At 37.8% G+C, this 23180-nt stretch overlaps 2 protein-coding genes across 2 annotated transcripts; one reads left to right on the forward strand and one right to left on the reverse strand.

Annotated features, from left to right (window-relative positions):
- Positions 1 to 2142: 2142 nt before the first annotated feature.
- On the forward strand, positions 2143 to 10955 carry LOC131963140 (putative methyltransferase DDB_G0268948). Its single transcript, XM_059328291.1, has 6 exons — positions 2143 to 2285; positions 2534 to 2694; positions 4151 to 4364; positions 4687 to 4790; positions 4868 to 5005; positions 5903 to 10955. Exons 1-6 carry the CDS (start codon positions 2178 to 2180, stop codon positions 5988 to 5990), a joined length of 813 nt encoding a protein of 270 aa, XP_059184274.1. The 5' UTR covers positions 2143 to 2177; the 3' UTR covers positions 5991 to 10955.
- Positions 10956 to 11624: 669 nt separating this feature from the next.
- On the reverse strand, positions 11625 to 21888 carry LOC131963040 (receptor activity-modifying protein 1-like). The gene is made up of 3 exons (XM_059328176.1): positions 21828 to 21888; positions 18809 to 18947; positions 11625 to 11954 (listed from the first exon to the last, which is right to left on the reverse strand). Exons 1-3 carry the CDS (start codon positions 21886 to 21888, stop codon positions 11699 to 11701), a joined length of 456 nt encoding a protein of 151 aa, XP_059184159.1. The 3' UTR covers positions 11625 to 11698.
- Between the last annotated feature and the right edge of the window lie 1292 nt (positions 21889 to 23180).

Consider the following 23180-nt stretch of genomic DNA (forward strand, 5'->3'; position numbering starts at 1 on the left):
GTCGCATGTAGGACAACATTGTCCTCCAAAGCGTGCTCATCATGCTTCAGATACACAGTGGAGCTGACAGTTTTGATCAAAGCTGATTGATTGGATGACACAGGCAGGGCTGCACATAGCAACACGGTGGGGTTAAGGGTCCGGGCCCGTGAGGTGTCTGAGGACACCCTCCCCCCTTTGTTAACACCAGGCCTATTGCAAACCATATCTGACAATGGATATTGATCAGCTGAACGGGAAGGATCAATTCTTGTTTATTGGGCTGAAAACACAAGAACAAGACTGACTGTGTGGATTCAGGGTTTAAATCATTTCTAATTATACTTGAATGTAAATAGGTTTGCCTGGACAAACAAAGAAATTTGGGGTTGATAAGCACCATTCTTCTATAAACATCAGATTTTTAGCCTCACATTTCTTCTCTTGAGGCTCTAATATCATAATTTAGCCTGTGTCCAATATATCAGTATGCTAAAGGAACAATGCAATGGCTATTAAATGAGGGAATGAATTAATGATCTCTGTGCAAATATTTATTGATGAGGAACTGCAACGAACAGTGACTCCTAATCATTCCCACACTCAGCAGCTCTTTCCTGTATGTGCATTTACTGCCATCTGCTGCTGGTTGCAAGCACGTGCATGTGCAAACATTTAGATTTGGAAAATCACAGCATTTCATTTGGTAGTTCTTTTTTATTTTAAAATAATGCACTGCAAAAAACATTATTTATTTGTATGTATTTTCTTCTTATATGTAGCAATAGTATCTTAATTATCTTGTTTTGAGTATAATTTACCTACTGACCATAGCTTCATGTGTTTATTTTAAGAACATGTGTCATTTTGTAACTAAAATAAGTGAGTAACCTCTTCACAGGGATTTCAGTCTTGTGTAAAGACTTGTTTTTTAGGATTGACATTGTCAGCATTAAAATTAATGTAATAATTGCACCAGAATACACTTATTTGTTGCACTAAAATAAGTGTATTAATTGAACTAAAATGAGAAGTAAACTGATTACTACAGTAGAAAAGGTGTAATTATAATTATTATGCTAGAATAGATGTTATTGTTGCACTAAATAAATGCAATTATTCCACTAGAATAAATGTAATTGTTCAAGAATAGTGTAAGAAAAGTGTAATAATTGCACTAAAATGACTGCATTTACTACAGTAGAATAAGTGTAATTGTGCAAGAATAGATTTTATTGTTGCACGGGAATAAATGTAATTTTTGCACAACAATAGATTTAGTTGTTTAACTGGAATAAGTGTAAATATTGCACAAAAATAAATGCAATTATTGCATTAGGATAAATGTAATTGTTCAAGAATAGTGTAAGAAAAGTATAATAATTGCACTAAAATGAATGCAGTTCCTACAGTAGAATAAGTGTCATTGTGCAAGAATATATTTTATTAGTGCATGGGAATAAATGTAATTTTTGCACAACAATAAATGTAGTTGTTTAACTGGAATAAGTGTAATTATTGCACGAAAATAAATGCAATTATTGCATTAGGATAAATGTAATTGTACAAGAATAGTGTAAGAAGTGTGTAATAATTGCATTTAAATTAATGCAATTGCTACGGTAGAATAAGTGTCATTGTGCAAGAATAGATTTTATTTTTGCATGGGAATAAATGTAATTTTTTCACAACAATAAATGTAGTTGTTTAACTGGAATAAGTGTAATTATTGCACCAAAATAAATGCAATTATTGCATTACAATAAATGTAATTGTTCAAGAATAGTGTAAGAAAAGTGTAATAATTGCACTTAAATTAACAAATGCAATTGCTACGGTAGAATAAGTGTAATTGTGCAAGAATATATTTTATTGTTGCACGGGAATAAATGTAATTTTTGCACAACAATAAATGTTGTTTAACTGGAATAAGTGTAATTATTGCATGAAATAAATGAAATTATTGCAGCAGAATAAATTAGATTATTGTACTTTAGTAAATATTATTATTGCACAAGATCCAAGATGATTCAAAGCACATAACAGAGGCTTGTAATTGCATGCTTTTTGGAAGCAGTCCAGGAGGGGTGGGCTCTTTCAACTCTGGTAGTAAATGTGTAACTTTGTGCTTAAGTCAGGACAAGCACACAGTGCAGAGTCACAGTATCAGTCGGCGATTAGATCGTTTGCACAGAAACATGGCTGTACGTCTGTTTGAGGGTCAAGATCATGCAGCTGCTTACCAGCAGTACAGAGTGACACCTGATGAATTAATCAGCAGGATTATGAGTTACATGGAGAAAAAGGTAAGTGTGTTAAAATGCTGTTTTATGTAATGCATGTGGAAGCTAACTCATTAGCACTTTTTCTCAAGCTTTGCACCTGCATGTTTAAATACTTGAGATGGTTGTTATCATGCTGGAAAAGCTGCAGAACCAGCACTGAAGGTTGACTCACCACCATCACCAGTATCATCACAATCTGTCATCTCTAGATTTTGTAGCAAACTCACAAAATATGCAAAGCAAAAAGGGTGTTGCTTCATTCTTTTCAGACACCAAACCAGTTCAACCTTGCGCTGGATGTTGGCTGCGGGTCGGGACAAGGCACGATCCTTTTGGCGCCATACTTCAACAAGGTTGTCGGAACAGACATCAGCCCTGCCCAGCTGGAGCAGGCTCGGGCCAATAGGAACCCTCCAAATGTGTCATACAGGTAAGATGAAGGGAAAATGGTGAAAGCAGTTTTGGAGTCTTCAAAAGCGCCAAAGCATGACTTCTTCATGACATCCAGACTAGAAAACAAAGCAGCGTGGAGCCCTACTGTACATTTACCTCTAAAGTTCTGGCTGTAAACTCCATGAGGAGTCTCCAGTTTCAGTTTGATGATGATATACCAAGTAAAACTGGAGACAAGCTCAAATATATCTTGGATGAAATGATAGAACTGGATGGAACCCTCTTATATTTGCAACCTTTGTTCACATTTGCAACATTTAAATTTTTTTAATGAGCATGATAGTGTTTTCAAAGTAAAAAAAAGATTCAAAATCAAATTTTATGTTGGACTAAAGGACTAAAAAGGACACAAAATGACTAAAAAAAGACACAAAATGACACAACATGTGCAAAAAACATTGCATTTAAACATGTTTTAAGTGGTGTATACAGGCAGAATGAAAAGGATTCAAAAATGGACAAAATAGCCCAAGACTCCATAGAGTTAAAAAAAAAAAATCTGTCATGATTGCCAAAACTGTCCCATGAGACAGAAATCTAGTTCCACTGCTCATTTAGTCCAAAACAAACTTCCTTTTCATGCACAGATTAAAATACAACCAATGGTGAAAGAACCATGGTTGGCAGTCCCAAGTTTAACAGGAAGTTACCTATAAACATTGTTATTTATTTACATCTGTCTGCAGCTTATCTAGAATACCACTGGGCCGATTGGCCTAATATTTGTTATGCACATTTATGACTTTATGCACAATGACCTCTCATGGTTGCGTCAATTTTATTTTTTTTAAACCCTATTTTCGGGATTGTTTTATACCCTAATTTGCTGCTCCTCCATCCTCTTAACTGACTCCTTACTCCTCCGGCCAGTAGGGGTCACAAACCATCTGCTTCTGTTTCAAAGGAAAGGCATTTTAGGAAATCAGCTAAGCTAAAAACAAGCCTTTTGTCTGTTGCAGGACACATTTTGGCCTATGCATTGCTGTTCACCAGAGGAACTTAAACTGTTACCTGTGTAGCACAAAGGCATGGTAGAATTAGCAAACTAGCTAGCTAAATTAGTCAATTCTAGTTAGTTGTTGCTTCATCCACTCTCGTATTAAGCCTAGGACTGTGAGTACATCGAGAGTTACTGGTGATTATCAGCTGTTGTGTTTGTGCACTTTTGTGACTTGTACACACTTGTTCTTTGAACTATAAATGTTTGTTTAATAGAAGGTAGCGATTTCCTTTATGAAATGATCAAAATCCAAAGGGCAGCAAATTAGGCGGCCTTATCATTCTGATTGCTTCAGTGCCAGGTCGAGGAGCATGTCCCAGCCTGAGCCACTGAAAACTTGCTTCAAAGGCCAAAATAGCTATAGAGACTGCAAAGTGGCATATGTAACTATGTGACCTCCAAAAATATTTTTCCCCCATCCATTGGACTCCAGGGAGTGTCCAGCAGAAGAACTACCATTTGCTTCTGGAGAGGTGGACCTTGTGACGGCCATGACGGCAGCCCACTGGTTCGACCGCAAGAAGTTCCTCCTGGAAGCTGACCGGGTGCTGAGGCCTGGAGGCTGCCTGGCTCTCCTCAGCTACACCATGGACTTTGAGCTGGAATATGGGGACATCTCCAACACGCTCAACGAAATCTGTAAAGAGGTTAATCATGAATCTGAAATTGTAATTGCAAGTCATAGCCGTGGCAGTAGTTCAGTGTGTAAGAAGGCAGTCTGAGTTAAACCGGTTCTCCAGTAGCCTTTCCATATGAATAATTCATATTTCAAATACCATTTGATGCATGACCTTATGCGTAACTGGTAATAAAAGCCCTTACACTGGCAGTAGAAGTGACATAGTGATTGTCATCTCATATCCTTTATAGATTCAGAACCTTAGATTCAAAATGTTTGTAATATTATAAGCTAGCAAATTGCATCGGCCTATGAAAAGTAAGCTGATAATATTTTCTTTTATTTATTAGTTTTATGCTGCCCTGTTTCCGTACCGAGACCCCTATCTCGGAACGAGTTCTGTGAAGATCTACTCAGACATGTTTGACTCCTGCTCATACCCGGACAAAGAGTGGTGAGACCTCCAGTCAAGGAGTGTTTTTTAATCACTATAGAGTATATTTTCTCAATCTTTCCTTCTTTTGTGTCCAGGAATGAATGTCTGAGGATAAAAAGGAACTTACCCCTGAACCGATACATCAGCATGGTGGAAACCTTCGCCACCTACCGGAGACTGGTACGAAAGGACCCCGCTGAGGCTGGACGTCTTTCCGCTGACGTCAGGAACAAGTGAGATATTCACCCCCACCTCAATCACAAGTCTAATCCATGAATGTGTCAAGAGAACTGGATACAACCTTTGATGCGGGGCCTTGTCCATTCCTATGAGAGATGCTAAGTAGGGCAAGAAGCAAATAAAGTTTCACTTCCGTGCAGGGCCGCCCCTGCCTACACGCAGAACATGCACAGTGCATAGGGCCCCGCGATCCAATAGGGGTCCCGTTTTGCACAAAGGATGCGCATATGCACAGCTGTGGGGTGCGCTACTAGATCAGCTGTCAGCATGAGGCAGGAGAAGAGAGAGAGAATTTGTAATCTGACAGCGCAAACACAAGGAAACTCGTCCTTCTCTCAAAGGTTGGTATTTGTTGAAGTTAGTGCTGGGCCGTATCAATGGCGCTATAACGCTGTTAATGGTTTTAATGCTGTTAATGGTGTTAACGCTCAGCACTAGTAAAAAAACTAAAACTAAACAAAAAAAAACTTTGTGGCATAAGCAAGCACTAAACCTCCATGCTCAGCACAGCTGCTGCTGCTACTCAAGAGGTAGGAGGGGAGATGCTAGCCTCCAGTCGGGGGGGGGGGGGGCAAATAAATTATTTCGCTTAGGGCCCCATTTTGGTCAGGGGCATCCCTGCTTCCGTGCATGAAATTACGACTAGAATCATTAAACACCCTTCTAGGCTGAATGAAAATAAAATGAAAAATATGGGGGGCTGTGACCTTATCTTCTGATTTACAGAGAAAAATAGTCTTTCCTGGGCCCCATGCCATCATGAGACGGACTTACAAGTTATAATTCCACCATTTGGTCACTATGTCAATCGCCCAGCACTCTTCCTGGGCTCTTGGTCCTATCGTTAGCATCCTGAATCCACTCTTGTCTTGTCTCGTTTTCCATTCCAGGTTGATGTCTGCCATGAACGTGTCTTCCCCTGACACAGAAGTGACAATGGTTGTGAAGTATTTCTACTGGCTGGCACACAAACCTTGATCACTCTGACTGGCTGAATCCTGTACACCAGATCCCCACCCCAAGGTTGAAGTCCATAGCTGTAATTTTCCTACACTGAGAAATATTGTGCTGAATATGCACCTTTAGAGGTACAACAACTTGTCACTAGGGCTTCATCCTCTAAGGTGCAACTCTGAAAGCCTTGACATTGGCATTGGAACATACAGAACATGTGTATAAAAGATATATTACCTAGAGGTCCAATTAAAAGCCCTATCAGAAATAGGGAACGGTAGGAGGTCCTTTCTATTCCACAAGGTACAATCTACATTAATGTACCCCCAAGGGCTAATTATTGGACCTTAACTAACAACGTGTCCTTTTTGAGGTCCAAAAAGGCACATGCAATATATGTTGCCAAGTTATCAAGGGTACAACAGCTGTACCTTAGAGGGTACTGCCCCAGTGCCAAGCCATTGTACCCCTGGAGGTACAAATTGATCACATTATTTCTGTAAGTGCCTGAGTGTGGTAATCTATTGGTGCTATTCCTTGGAAAACAAGCATTTTCTTTTGAATAAGTTAATTGATTTTGGATTATGACACAAATACTGACATTTGTAAATACAGAACCTCTCAGTGTGAGCACTAGATGGAGCCCTGTCATACAATGCTTAATCAGTGTCTAATTAAAGTCCAATTTGAGCCTCATTGAAAGTCTTATAATTGTACTTTTCTTGAATTAACTTCATATTTCCTGAACATTCATGTCAAGATTTTCACACCATTTGTATTTGACAACAATGCAGCATAATTATGAGCTCTAATTATGATTATTTTTAATCTAATTATACAGCTAATTCTTTTATTCAATCTTTATTTAACCAGGAAATATCCCATTGAGATTAAGAACCTCTTTTTCAAGGGAGCCCTGGCCAAGAGGCAGCAAACACAGACCTTAAACGTGTTGTGAGAAACAAGTGCTTATTGTGGAGTTGGCCACAATAACTCTCAGTTTGGTTTTAAAAGTGCTCAAAGAAATTAAGTCAGTTAGTTTCCAGTCTTTCTGTAGCATATTCCAGCATGAGGTGGAGAGTAAACAAATGCCCTTTTACCCAACTCTATACGAGCAGAAGGGACAGAAAGCAACAATTGATCTTTTGACAGAAGACAATAAGATCCAGCATTTCTCAGAGTAATTAAGGTGCAAATGTATGAAGGCAGCAGTCCCAATATTGCCTTAAAAATGAAAGTATACCATTGACTAGCCCTTGGAGTGGCCACAGCAGGCCATCCTACTATATGGTGGCCATTTCCTTCACATCAAAAAGAAGGACACTTAACATACACGGGGATACTCAAGCAGATATTTGTTTGGTATGATCTGGTTTTAAGCAGAGTTGTACTCCGATTAGCTTGATGCTAGTCAGTGCTAGCATGTCTCTCGATAGCTGCTTTGCCTTTGCTGCTCACATCTACATCGCTTCCATATAATGTACAAAAAAATGAAACTCATCCCTCTTACTTTTTGTAACAAACCCGTGTTCTCTTGCCGATTCCAGGTTAAAGGAGGTCTTTCGCTTTGGCATTTTCAGACTTCCAGTTTGAGAGCTTGATTGACAGCCTGGTGGTAGCAACTGGGTTAGCCTAGTTGATAGGTCAGCACAGGAAAATGTAACCAATGAAATTACTTATTTTGACACAGCTTTTTTGACACACAGTTTTAGCCAATAAGTATTAAACTAACAAGGTAACGTGTCAAAAGACGGACCTTTTTTGTTATTTCCTTAAAAGGAAGAAAATCAGTGTCATGAGTGGCATTTAAAAGCCGGACTGTCCGGCCTAAAGCCGGACGAATGGCCACCCTATTCTACCATGAGACAAAAGTAAGTTGCCTGTTTATGTTGTCACTCTAAAATTTTGTATTCAAGCAACACAGGGTGAGTAATGGATTTTAGTTTTATGCTATACTCATCTAGACACGCCTGGGCCACCATGGCCATGGTGGTAGTGGGGTAAAAGTGTGAGTCAGACATATATGCACTCTGATGTCTGGGAGTTAACTGGCTCAGAGCAGCTTAAACTTGATCAGTTTGGGGTCAAGGGTCTTGCTCGGGGGCAACTCAGTATATAGTCATGGGAGAGGAGAGTGTCCTGGAAGGGTCCACTGAGCGGATACTACAGCTTCCAGAATGTGTTATAAAAGGACCCCACTGAGGCTTTCTAATGACACCAGGAACAAGTGAGAAATTAACCTCCACCTCATCCACAAGTCTAATCGTTAACTTCTCCCACCTCCACTCCCCGGGCGCCGCACGTTGATCTCTTAATCTCCACCTAAATTCATTTATCATTATCAAAAACTGCTGAAATTCGTCTTTGAATACTGTCACAGTCTCGGGCATTAATCAGAAAAGCCAAACACTGCTTGACTAAGCTTAACTGTTGAAGGCTTTTACTGCTTTGATAATATAGCCACCATTAATTCCCCTGCCACTGACGGGACAGAATAACCCAGCAAGCAAAATATATGGAGGGGAAGTGCTGAGCCATAACTTTTACATGGATAAAAAAAAAGTATGACATTGTATTTAATTACTATCACAGTTTGGGAAGATTTACACATAGTTCTGCTCTCTGTCTCTAGAGTTGTTTTGTCTTGTAGGGGGGGCGGCGGCAAAGTTCAATTAGTTTCAAGTCTTGATTCATTATTAGTCCATTAATAATCAAGTTAGATCTCATTAACTATATGGAGTCTTAGGCTATTTTGTCCATTTTTGAATCCTTTTCATGTCTTTTCGTGTCTTTTTTTGGGTAATTTGTGTATTTTTTGTGTTTTTTTTAGTCATTTTGTGTCTTTTTTGGTCATTTTGTGCCTTTTTTGTTTTTTTTTTTGGTCATTCTTTCTGATCATTTTGTGTCATTTTGGTCATTTTGTGTCTTTTTTTAGTCATTTTGTGTCTTCTTGTGTGTTCTTTTGGTCATTTTGTGTCTTTTTTAGTCCTTTAGTCCAACATAAAATGTGATTTTGAATCTTTTTTTTAAACTTTCAAAACACTATCATGCTCAATAAAGAATTTTAAATGTTGCAAATGTGAACAAAGGTTGCAAATATAACATATAAGAGGGTTACATCCAGTTCTATTATTTTATACTAAATATATTTGAGCTTGAAGAAGTCATGATTTGGCGCTTTTGGAGACTCCAGAGGGTTAAACCACTATGCATCTTCTTAGTCTTCCATTGCAGGTTGATGTTGCCAATGAAGGTGTCTGATGGTGGTTGTGGAGTATTGTATGAGTATATAAACCGATATTAATCTGACTGGCTGAGTCCTGTACACAAGATCCCGCTTCCCAGGGGGAAACCCACAGCTGTTGGTTTCATCCAGGCTTCTAAATATTCCCCTCTGTTAATACAGAGGCTTCTAGAGTGAACACTAGATGGAGCCCTGCCAAACTGTGATGGATGTGTCCACTTTGGGCCTCATGTGCAGTTTTAAAATTGTATCTTACTTTCGTGAAACAACTACAAATCAATTCAAACAGACATATTGGTGTAGTTAAACGTAATTCTAAATGCTAATTAGCAGCTATACAGCTCCAGCACCAAGTGAAACAGATACTGGAGAGAAAACAGTGTGCTACTAATGCTAAAAACCTACACACAATCTGGTTTCTTATGACAAAAAGACTACAAAGAGACCAAAGCGACTAAAAACATAATAAAAACAGTTGAAAAGAGATACAAAGAAACACAGATCTGCTATGAAAGGGGTTGAATAAACACCAAAGAGACACAAAATGACTACAAAGAGACATGGGATGACAACAATTAGGTGCTAAATTACTTCAAAGTCATATAAAATTACCACAAAACCACAGAAAGATGCAAAATGGCTACAAAAAACACAATACAACTCTAAAATAGAGACACTTAATAACTACAAAGACACAAAATGATTACAGAGAAACAAAACAACTTTAAAGAGACAAAGTAGCTACAAAGAGATGCAAAACAAACACAAAACAACCACGAAGAGACACTTATGACTACAAAGACACAAAAAGATTACAGAGACACAAAACAATGACAAAGAGACACAAAATAACTACAAAGAAACACAAAACGATTATAAAAGAGACACAAAATGACTACAGACACTTATGTACAAAGACACAAACCTATTACAGTCAAAACAACAACAAAGAGACACAAAACAACTACAAAGAAACACAAAATGACTATAAAAGAGACACAAAACAACTACAAAGAAACACAAAATGACTACAAAGACACAAACAATTATTACAGTCACAAAACAACAACAAAAATACACAAAACAACTACAAAGAAACACAAAACGACTATAAAAGAGACACAAAACAACCACAAAGAGACACTTAATGACTACAAAGACACAAAATGATTACAGAGACACAAAACAATGACAAAGAAACACAAAACGACTATAAAAGAGACACAAATGGGACTACAAATAGACAAAAATGACTATAAAAGACACAAAATGACACAAAATGGCGACATAAAGAGGCAAAACAACTGTAAAGTCTGAGTGTCTTTCTTCTATGTAGATGAGCTGTTTGGGCCCTTTGAATGCCTGAAAGTCTCAATTTTCTACTCTCCCTTATTCACCTTTCTTCCAAATGTCTAACAATAATCTATCCCAGTCACTGGTGTCTCAGAGTATCCTCGTCTCTTTAGTTATTTATGTGTTCACAGATTGTTTAGGGCTATGAGAACAGATGGTAATTAACATGCATGGCCTCCAAATCCCTTGAATCTCAAAGACCTTTATTACTTTCCCCTGCCAAACTTTGACACTCTCACATGGGCGAATTCTATTTTTGTACTAAAAAGAGCATTTATCATATATAATTGTATTAAAGACATGCAATCATCTAAACATTCATATTCATACCAATATAGGAATAAAACAAGTGCATTAACTTACATCTTATGATAAGGACCAATTCAAAGTATCACTGCATTACAAGTAATGGAGTGAGAATATGGAATAACTGCAGCTATGAAATGAAATCATGCACAACAATTGTTAAGTTAAAAAGGCTTATTATGAAAAATGATATGCTAAAAAAGTATAAGTCGCAAACTGGATGAGGATGTTCTTGTAACTGCCTTCAGTGTTTGTTTTGTTGTTGTCATTTGTTTTCTTTGCGTGAGTAATAGAAATTCTCAGATCTAATTTGTTTGATGTGCTATGGTTGACTGATAAAAAAAATAAAAAATAATAACAATACATATTTATTTGACATTAAGTGGCTATACAAAGAGAGAAAATCTCTTATTTTGAAGTGTTGAGTACCAGGGGAGAGGCCTACAGAAGTATTTTTTACTTCAGCCTACTCCTTTTTTTTGTACCAATATGATATCAGGAAATGCGTATTGAATATTAAGTTAACTGGTTCTTATATCTATCTTATTACTTAGGTTTGGCAGATGTATGTATATGTATAGGGCTATATATATAGTATGTGTGTATATGTTTTTGTACATCTGTTTAATGGTGCCTATGTGAGTATGTGTATGTATATATGTATATGCATCTAGCCTTCGCTGTTGTAGTTTATGTTGTTTATTTTTTCGGTTTGAAAACAAGAATTAATTAAAAAAAAAAAAAAAAAACTTAATGAAGCAGCAACTTTTACAGTCTTTTAGAGTCCATATGTATTTACAAGAATGGACCAAAATGCAGAATCCAGTCTCTATAGAACCCCCTCTGTGCGTTTACTCCTCCACACCACAAGGGCAGTCATAAGCAGGGTGACCAGGACCGGGACCGCGATGAACGGGGCGAGGATGCTGGTCGGCGGGTCATGGAGGAGCCGGCCGGTCAGAGCGCAGTCGTAGAAGTAGATCCGGTGAATCTGCATGAAGAAGCGGTCGACTATCTGATTGGGCCAGAAGCAGTCCACCCTCAAGGCCACCTGGAAGGTGCAGTTTGTCAGCCCCTCGTAGATCCTGCAGAGGGCGACAACACACTGTCAAATCCAACCAAATGATTCAAGTAGAAACTAGATTCAACAAACTATCATATCGTCAACCTGTTAAAATAATCGCCTCACTCATTTTTTCAAGTTTTGCACATTGTAGTAAATTATTCTGTAGACATTTCATTTTACTTAATATATTTGATAAAATGTATTAAATATAAATGCGTCCTTGATTTTGAGGCAGTTGTTTAAGTAACTTTAATATAAAAATGTTTGAGATAGAATCTACTTATTTTGATCACATTAAATATAATCTTTATGTGTCTGTAATTCTAAATCAAGAGAATTTTGAATGAATCCAACACAATAGAATTAGTCCGTTTTTAAAGGACAGGCACTTCCTGTTAAGTTGTTATTAACTCAACTTGTAATGTAGTTAGATTTAATTAATAATATTGCGTGCAATCTGTTGCCTCAATTTTATTGAGTAGCTATTGTTTATCTTTTTTTACAGTGAACTTCACCAAAAGTGTAACATATGACATTTATTGATCATTTCACTCAAAAAGGATGTAACAAAGGATGGTTATTGGCATAGTAATAACACTGTGTGTAAATTATGTAACTTAAGAGAAATAAATGACTTAGGCAATGTTTTGAACATGCCTTTGTGACTTAAGCAAGATATGGTAACACTTTATTTTGAAGGAGTCTACATAAGAGTCACACAAGCCTGTCAGAAACATGACATGACAAGTATCATGAGCATTAATGTTACTTCAAAGTGTCATTAATGTTCATGACACATCCCATGTCATGTTTATGACACGCTCATGTCACTCTTATGTAGACACCTTCAAAATAAAGTGTTATCTTCCTTAAGTCACAAAGGCATTAAAAAAAATGCATAAGTCACATTTTATTTTGACTTAGGCATAATAAATCCATAGGCCATTATCTTAAAGGGGTAAAATCACATGACCTGATCAACTGAGGATGTAGGCGATTTTACCATAGGTGGCAATGAGGAGATGATTTAGGCAAAAAAAAAAACCCAACTGTTTTCACAAAAAAATGACTTGGGCGATTATTTTAACAGTGTGACGATAAACATCTAGTCATGGAGCCATTTTTCCATGATGAACTGAGAGTGATCAGAGTTATAGGTCCAAAATGTCACTTGTGTCTTTGAAACGTCCTTTCAGAGTGGAACGAGAGTAGGAACTCCTGTTGGTGGCAAAAAAAAAAAAAGCCAAAGGAGTGTCTAGAATTACCAGTGGGCTCAACAAAGCTAAATATAACTGCTAGGTGGTAGAGGGCAGGGGAAATGGAGATGCATACCAACAGGGTAGCACCCTCAGTACAGCATTGCACCATAGCAGGAGAGATTCTGTTCCGGATGGCCGCTGTGTTTAACTGCATAGCTGGAGGCCGAGTGCACAAGTGGTCGGAAAGAAAAGTCCCTTAAAGGAAAAGTCCACCCAACTGTTTTGGTCATCGGAAATGGCTTTTTCTGATGGGTGGAAGTTATTGTCCAGTGTGTCACTTCCCTTTTGAAATACTTCCACCACCCCAAATGACAGTTAAATGATCAATCTTCCAGTTTGCAATGGTGCAACATGACCTGTCGTTTTTTCTGTAAAGGACATACCTCTGTTTTTCCATGCGTCATCAGGGCCCCCATTTCATTTGATTAGAAGCTCATTAGTTTGAGAGAATTCGGACACAAATAAAAAGATACAGGAGTCACTTTCATTTTAGTTGACTTAAATTAGTGGATCAAATGAACTCAATCTGGGGCAGTTGTTAAATTAGGAGGGGTCGTATAGGCCGTAGTTCATTCTTCCATACACAATTTTACATCTCACATACATAATTTTACCTCTCACATTCACAATTTTACCTCTCAAATACACAATTTTACCTCTCAAATACACAATTTTACCTCCCACATACCTCAAACATACACAATTTTACCTCTCACATACACAGTTTTACCTCTCACATACCTCTCACCTACACAATTTTACCTCTCACATACCTCTCACATACACAATTTTACCTCCCACATACCTCAAACATACACAATTTTACCTCTCACATACACAATTTTACCTCTCACATACCTCTCAAATACACAATTTTACCTCTCAAATACACAATTTTACCTCCCACATACCTCAAACATACACAATTTTACCTCTCACATACACAATTTTACCTCTCACATACCTCTCACATACACAATTTTACCTCTCACATACACAATTTTACCTCTCACATACACAATTTTACCTCCCACATACCTCTCACATACACAATTTTACCTCTCACATTCACACTTTTACCTCTCACATTCACAAAGAATACCTCTCACATTCACAATTTTACCTTTTTTTAATGTGAGAGGTAAAATTGTGACTGTGAGAGATATTTTTTGTGTATGTGAGAGGGATGAATGAATTATGGCCTATACGGCCCCACATATTCACCCATCTTAGATACAAACTGTATAAAAATAAATGAGATAAAATAGAATAACATACATACATATACATTTTAATCAAATGTTGCAAGTAGAAGAACATGTACTATATCGCTAATAAAAACATTGTATTGTACTGCACTTTCCGCTTCATGACGTTACCACAATAATGACGTAATCAATGACATCACAGCAATTTTTTAATTGGGTCAATCTCATGTTATTTCAGTGTGATATGCATTTAAAAATAAGAGCTTCTACACAATGCTACAAAGTCCTGATCTGAGCCTCTGATTGGTCAAAAGACTAAACCCAAAGCATCATGGGAATTGTAATGGATGGCTAACAAAGCCTTGGCTGTTTTCAACATGAAAAAAAAGATAAATAAGAGATTCAGTGTTGTATTTATCATTGTGGATGTATGTTACCAAGTACAAATTTTCTGTAAGGGATAAAATCGCACCAGTGCTAACTGTTAGCCTGCTCAGCTAATTCTTTTCACTTTTTCTGGTTGTCCTACACTCTAGTCCAGTTGGTGGCGTATGCAACTCTTGCTGGTTTGCCAAGAAGAAGAAGAAGAAGAAGAAGAAGAAAGTTGAAATATCTTGTTTTGGAAAGAAGTTGTGTCAGGAGATCTGCGTTTACCCAACCTGATTATACTACATATTTAGCAGAACACAAATACAGTAAGTAAGACATTTTCCTTTATTATCCTAGAGTAATTTTAAACTTTAATAGACTTTATAAACTTTTATGATTATGGTGACACAAGCACAAGTGTTTCAGCCTAAAAATATCACACAAATCAAGAGAGAGTGGATTATTTCTTATAGCTCTCAACAAAACAGCGTGTGGATGACAGCATTTATTCTTATTAAAGGTTTTAAAAGCAAGCAATTATTAAGAGAGAAAATTAGTCTACACCCACATATAGTGATTCACTGCAGCACAGACTGCAATCAAATATGTCCAAAAAACACACATTACCAAATTAACAGTTTTGGGGACTGATACATTCTACTAGTATGATCTAAGATTTTGTTAATCTGATAGCAAAAATAAGCAACATTGTCCCATAACAATATATTGGCTCAGAACCCATTTGGGATTCAGGCCTGTGGAAGCTTTTAGTTTCAAAATCAAGGACGAACCATTTCATTGGCAGACAGTGTTGTTTCTGATGGACTTGGAAGTGATTTGTGGTGCTGGATGGGACCTGGACCATTCATCCCTGTGTGTTGTGTTTGGATCTCACCTGAATGACAATGTGGCTGCCTCTCCATATCAGAATCATTTTCTGACAAGTGGACCGATTATAAAAGGGGAAAATATTTAGAAAAACAAAGCACTTCATGGATTGGAGGGTTTTTAGCTTCACAGACATGCAGTTTTTTATGAATAAATATCACCATTAAGTTGTGTTTTACAAAGACTGTCAGAAAAACCCCTGAGTGTATTAAAGGTCTTGTATTGTAGAAAGTGAGATTTACATATCTTATTAGTAGTAGCCTATGCTAACCTATATTGTAACTAAATACCACGACTCAAATTAACAATGTGATGAACTAACTTCTTTTTAGTTAGACAATTGCACTTTTTGACTATTAAAATAGTAAAGCAACTGAATTTAATTAAATAGCATTTTAAGTAACTTGGTTATTCCACAGGAAGTTAGCATTTTATGCTAGCTTCCTTCCATGCGGTGCATACGGCCGACCAAAATCTACCACAAAAGTTACACTTTTTAAACTTTTAACAACTTGAGACAAATTCCCGAGCAAAAAAGAACAAAAAACGGAAGTGAAAGTTTCCTAAACACATCCTGGAATAAGCAGGTTCCCATAGGAATGAATGGCTTCTGCAAGGTTATGCACGTTTGTAAAAGTGCTACATTGTTGTTACATTCAGTCCCTAAAAGTGAAGAGGACCAATCAGAGCAGACTGGGCTTTTTTTTTTTTACAGCAGAGGGTCTTAAAGAGACAGGCACTAAAACGGAGCATTTTAGACAGAAAGTGGATACAGGTATAGTGCTTGTTGTTTATTTTACAAATAACAATCTGAATTCACCTTTTAATTCCCAAATTTGAGCCGGCTCGCTGGGCTTCTCTGAGAAGTCAGAAATAAATCAGCATCATACTCAACCACTAAAACTCTTTTTTTTTCTGTTCAGGAATGCAAGTAAATAACTATAATTTTATATCTCAATCAAGAAACAATAATGTGCTTTACTATTTTTACATTTTTTTTTATAAAACAGTACATTTAAAAAAAAAAACATGGATAACAATAATTTTATATTTTAGCATTAAAAGTATAATTTCGGTGAAAGAGCTTCTACATACTTGTGTATTATTACTACAGATACATAAAAAATGATTTTCGTGATTACTGATGCTGTTAATTTCAGACAGCTGTTGCACAAACCGTTGGTCTAATACATTTTTTAAGCACTCTATATTCAGACAGACAGTATGGGAAAACCCAAACTATAAGTACGAACCTGAAAAATTTGCATAATATGTCTCCTTTAAATCGAAAAAGGGTGCATTTCATTCCAGATGAATTCAGCTTTACATTTGCAGGAGGACCAGTTCTAATGCCCGGTGTCCCTGAATTGGTCTGCATCCATTGCACAGGCCTTATTTTTGCATTTTTAATTTTCCTTCCTGTATGCTTTATTTATTTTTTGCTCAGCAGCCCTCCAAAGCACCTCAACGATGGCGTCAAATACTGTTGCTAGGATTTTCATGACGCAACTGCAGACCCTCCATGTGCATGTACAAATCTTTTATGAAGAGTTACGACCGGGCTCACACACACAAAGAGCAGCACCACTAATTATGGGCCGGACCAGGAGAGGACAGTGAGTCAGGAGGGAAATCACAGTTTTGACAGTCGCTTCTCCTGTGGGCCTCCGAGCTCCTTTTACCCTCCTGTCTGACTCATCCTCTGACTGGCAGTGTTTGGACTAGGACTGCTCAGAGACACACACGATATAATATGTGACAGATACAGTAAAAGGCCGTGATCAAGTGATGAGACGATGAGAGGAAGCACAGGCATGAGTTGGCGGTGGCAAACAGCAACAAAAGTGTTGTTTATCGAGATCAGAGAATGTATTCAGAGCAACATATTGAGGGCAGCATAAGTCAAGGTGAACATCCTTCATTCTGGTCCAGAATTCATAAAAAAAAAAAACTTGCATTTGATGCAATACTATGTGCTGCATGTATACTATTAAAGTCTGGGTAAAGCAGAATACTTATGTGGAAAAATGTGTTAATAAACACATTAAAAAAATAAATACACATAAAAAAAACTGTCATGGTTTTCATGACCACCCATAGACAATAACGGTTTATTTTTAGGTTCATAAATTGCTCCAGAATTAGCGCGTATTTAAGATATTAAATGGTAAATGGACCTGCATTTATGTAGCTCTTTTCTAGTCGATTTGCGACCACTCAAATCGCTTTACACTACAGACTGACTCATTCACCCGTTCACACACACATTCATACTGGTGGCAGAGGCTACCCTAAACGGGGCCACCTGCCACCATTGGGAATTCATTCTCTCACAACGATGAACGCAGCATCGGGAGCAATTTGGGGTTCAGTATCTTGCTCAAGGATACTTCGACATGTAGGCTGCCATGGTCAGGGATCGAACCACCAACCCTCTGATTGGTGGGCAACCCGCTCTACCAAATGAGCCACAGCCCCCCGCGGTATTACTTCAGACGTTGTTATTCGTCGCAAGTTAACATTAGCTTCAGCAAACTTAACAACTAAATGTGTCAAAGTTAGCCGCCGTTGGTATAGATACATATATAGTGTTGGGGCCGAGTTGTGATAAGGAAGCTCCAGTGCATCATCGGGCACAATCTTAGCCACGCCCACAAAATCCTGAACACAGAAATGGAGAGTACTGAAAGTAATGATAACACGTTTCCTGATGGACAGAAAGCTTGTTGCTGAAGTAAAGCTAACCGCTAACAGCTACTACCTGAGTTAAGTTAGCTCAGTAAGCCGTGCTACCAGGACTGCTCAGAGCACAGCAGGAGTTTTGACCCACTGGCACAGTAGCTTTGGACCGGGGGTAAGGTGGGCCTTGATTTGGTTCTTGCATTTCACCAGCAATGAACCATGATCTTTTTCAAAAACTAAGTAGTTTTGTTACCTAAACCTATGTCTGTGTATAAGAATGTGTTGATCTCCTGCCACCAGCAAGGGGTGCTAATTTAGGGTTGAAACAAGCGAACAATGCGGTGGCAGGACTTGTTGCATAAATCCATTCCTCGAAGCAAGTTTCTCGAACTAAACTCTACAAGACAGAGTAGACAAGTGATTTTTCTCTTTCTTTGCCCACTGCACAACCTATTAGGTGAACTCACTCCATGGTGTCCGGCCAGCTGCACCACAGGCCTCGGTCCACTCCTCCCATGTCGAACTTGAACTTCGCTAAGCACAGATCATTGATCATCCTCTCGTAGAAGCCCCTGTTGCAGCCGGACACTAACGGAAGGACTTGAGCTAAAGCACAAAGGGGAAGAGAGACAAAAGAGAGTCACACTTAATGCATTAATAAGGACATTAATATGACAATGAGAATGGCTTTGGGTGACATGAGGTGACTGCAGCTGGATGATCACTATATTTTAATGAGTGGGGTGTTTTAACTTGCACCATTATAAGGATAACAACATTTTTACAAAGCACTACAGAGGTTATCTGCTGTGTTGAGTTCTTGATAATTAGGAATATGTTTATGCAACAAACAAGGTCATGTCTTGGCAATGGTTATTCCTGTTGGACCATTTCTTCCCTATTAGGCTGTTACTTTCACTAAGAAAAGATTTTAATTTGCAGTAGGAGTCCCAATCCCATTTGTTTACTTCAGAGATGTGTGTTAACAGGCTCTTAACGTGGAGGCAGTCCGCTGCCGTCCCGCAGGACCCGGAGCTGAATGTAACACCACTGAGCAGTACAGTAGAAGAGGGAGCTTAAGCTGGCGGAAAAAGACCCGCGTGGAACGAACAGGTTGTTGTTAGGATCGGGAAACATGGTGGATCTCGGTCTGCGCCGGCCTGATAAGGGCCGACTGTGTGCCCATTATGTTTGCTCTGTCTCAGCTGGCTCTCGAGGCTCTCAAAGGAAGAGTGAATGTGTTGACACGGGGATTTTGAAAGAGATGCTACTGAAAGAAGAATGTGAAAAATGGTCGGGACCCCGCCACTGGTGCAGCACGCATTTTTTAGAGGTTTGCTTCAAAGAAAAACCATCAGATGCATGTAAACTGAACATCAAAATGGTAATTTTGCAAAAGTGAAGTGTCTATTAGCTTGTTTATCACCCCGAGAGCTGGAGGAATGTTGTGTTTCACCTGCCTGTCTGTTTATTGGCAGCTTCACGTGGAGAAATCTGACATTCAAAGATGCCTTCTAACTTGGCTCTTAACCAGCATTTCATTCACATTCAATTTTCCAGCTGAATCAAGGCAACCCATTACAGATGCAGCACTGCTGCTGGCTGGAGGATAGCACTCTATTGACTTACAAATCGTTCTATATTCTGGGTAAAGGAAACACCCATCAGTCAAGCAGCAATCATGGATTCCGCCCGCCTTTCTAGGACTCAATATTTATGGATTTTTAAAAAATGATGCTCATAAATATGATGATCCATCTAGCTCAGATGTGAGTCATGTTTAGCCAGTTGCTGTGCTGCTCAACTTTGAGCCTGTTGTACTACATATTATGTGGAGTTATTCTCAACTGTGTTAAACCTTTTTTAGGCAGCCAAATATAACCTGCTGAACGTCCACATTGCAACAAGCTGCTGCTGTAAAATGCCCAAAGATGCACAAATGTAAATAACGTCGACATTGACAGTACTTTCCATCATCAACTGTGGCTAAAATAACCACTATTGTTGCTTTGTACCCATTGTAGAAATTCCAGACATATCAGAAAACCAAACACCATCCTGTCTGGATAAAACTTATGGTGGTGCACACAGCTCAGTGATTTTTTATCACCTTCTCCATGATGTGTCTGGATGACTGCCAGTACAGCTTTTATACAGCAGTTTGTACCCAAAATAAACATTTTTGCCACTATTTAATTGCAATAAACTGATCAAAAATATACAGAAATTACAACATCATCATGGCAATGTATAAAAAGTCTGAATTCATGCTCTGCATGGCAAGCAATCAACTTTTTAAATGTTTGTTTTCTGAGCAGAGTTTGGATCATTCAAACGAATGCTGTGCAGGAGACCTGCACTCTACTGATTGCACCTTTCCAGCTACAAATTAAGATTTTACATGAACACATGATCTTGTAAAATATTGTGTATTATTCAAGACTGAATGCACCAAATGTATTTTTGTAAAAAAAAAATCCAATATTATAAAAGAATAATAATAAAAAAGAATAACAGTCAAAGGAGCCACTTTTTTACATTTCATCTTTCATATTTAAGTACATTTTGCTCATAATACTAAAGTAGTTCACCAAAATATAAGTTGATGCAACACCTTAACTTGTAAAAAAAATATTTTAACAGTGTGATATTGTGTTAACAATCTGAATACATACATACATCTGAAATTGCATCAGACGAAAAATGTAAAATTGTTGTTGTCAAATTTGTATCAACTCCATCTAAATTACTCCAAAAATGTATTTAATAAAAATATGATAGTCAACAGGACCACTTTCCATACATTTTGCTTTAAATACTCAAATATTTCATACAAGTTAACCCTTAATAGGGCACTCATTGAAGTACTTGCAAATTCCAAATTTCAACCCTGGAGAATATTGGAGGATATTACATACTGCCGGAATGTGTAAAAAAACATACGAAAATAATATTTTGAGAAAAAAGTTTACGAGATTAAAGTGGCAAATCGACGAGAAAAAAATGTGCAGATTTATGAGATTTAAAGTGGTGAATCTGGGAGAAAAAAGTTGCTTTTTTCCCACTTTTTTCTCGTAAATCTGCGACTTTTTTCGCACAGATTTGTCACTTTAAATCTCTTAAATCTGCGACTTTTTTTTCTTGTACATTTGCCACTTTAATCGAGTAAATTTGCAACTTTTTTCTTGAAATATTACCTGAAGTTACCAAATATAGTTCTTTGCCTGATAAAGGGTTAACAGGACTATCAAAATGTCCCCACTTGGCTATGAGGTCCCCTGTTGGTGAATGTGTTTCAGCACCAAAGTCCCCTGTTGGATAGGTTGGTAAGTATACACACACACATAATTCAAAAATAATGATTTAGTCACATTTATTCCTAAAACTCCCACCATACACTACCCATAACCCATTCTAAATGGCTTAACTTTTTGTTTGGGAAACATATCACCAAGTAAAATTGAAGTGACTGAGATAAACACTCACCTGCCATCAACAACAACAACAACAGCCCCGCTCTCAGGAGCGACGCGCTCTCCACGGCCATGCTGAACTCCAAGAAGGTTTTACGCACTCCGCTCACTCCCTGGGGGTCATCTGTCTCATTCTCCCGCCAGCATTCACAGCCAAAAACCACAGATTCAGACCCCGCAGCACAACGGTACAGATAATCAGAGCGCAGCTCGCGGTGCGCGGTCAACAAGGAGGCGCCAACTGTGCGTAAAAGCCCCTTGACCTTCCTCCTTCTCTCACCGCAGCCCTAATCATAGCAGCTCTCTCTGCGTGTCATCTGATCCTTTTGTCCCGCTGCTTACAGCGTGGAGCTGCACACTGGGGACACAACAAAGTCACACACACACACACACACACACACACACACACACACACACTCAGGGAATTTACTCAAGTGCTGTACTTGAATTTTGAGGCATTTGAACTTTCCATTTTTAGCTTCTGTATACTTTACTGCATTTTTGAGTCAAAAGGCGTCAGTTACTTTGCAGTTTCATATTGCAAAATGCATCTGCAACATTAAAGTGATGAATTTAAATAATGATATAATTCATTCCAGACTTTAGAGTCATGTTACATAACTCTCAAAGCAGATGGGAACATGAGATGAAATAAATACACTTGAAGTAGTGAAAGCTGAAATGACAGAAAGAAACTAAATTACCTAAAAAGACACAAAATTACTAAAAAAAAGACAGCATTACTTAAAAAAGACACAAAATGACCCAAAAAATACACAGAATTACCAAAAACGACACAAAATTATTTGAAAAAGACACAAAATTACTAAAAAAAAAAGACACAAAATTATAAAAAAAAATAATTATAATTTTCATTCCAAACTTTAGAGTCATGCTACATAACTCTCAAAGCAGATGGGAACATGAGATGAAATAAATACACTTGGAGTAGTGAAAGCTGTAAGAAGACACCATACATTCACACCATAAATACTTTGTGGAACGTTATGACAGAGAAAAACATCTAAGAGATTAAAAGTATGCAAAAACTATGATAAGATCACAACAATAACTTTATGAGACAATGAGTCCCTGACATGCAAAAGGCCCCACCAACTCTTCTCTAAAGGAGAAGGACACAGTAGCCGTTATGGATCTCACAAAAAAAGACACAAAATGACAGAAAAAACTAAATTACTTAAAAAAGACACAAAATTACCAAAAAACCCCCACAAATTACCAAAAAAAAAAAAACCCACAAATTACCAAAAAAAGACAAATAATTATTTAAAAAGACACAAAATGACCAAAAAAAGACACAGAATTACCAAAAAGACAAAATTACAAAAAGGCACAAAATTATTAA

This window comes from Centropristis striata, chromosome 24 (assembly GCF_030273125.1).
Source record: "Centropristis striata isolate RG_2023a ecotype Rhode Island chromosome 24, C.striata_1.0, whole genome shotgun sequence".
NCBI classification, from domain to species: domain Eukaryota; kingdom Metazoa; phylum Chordata; class Actinopteri; order Perciformes; family Serranidae; genus Centropristis; species Centropristis striata.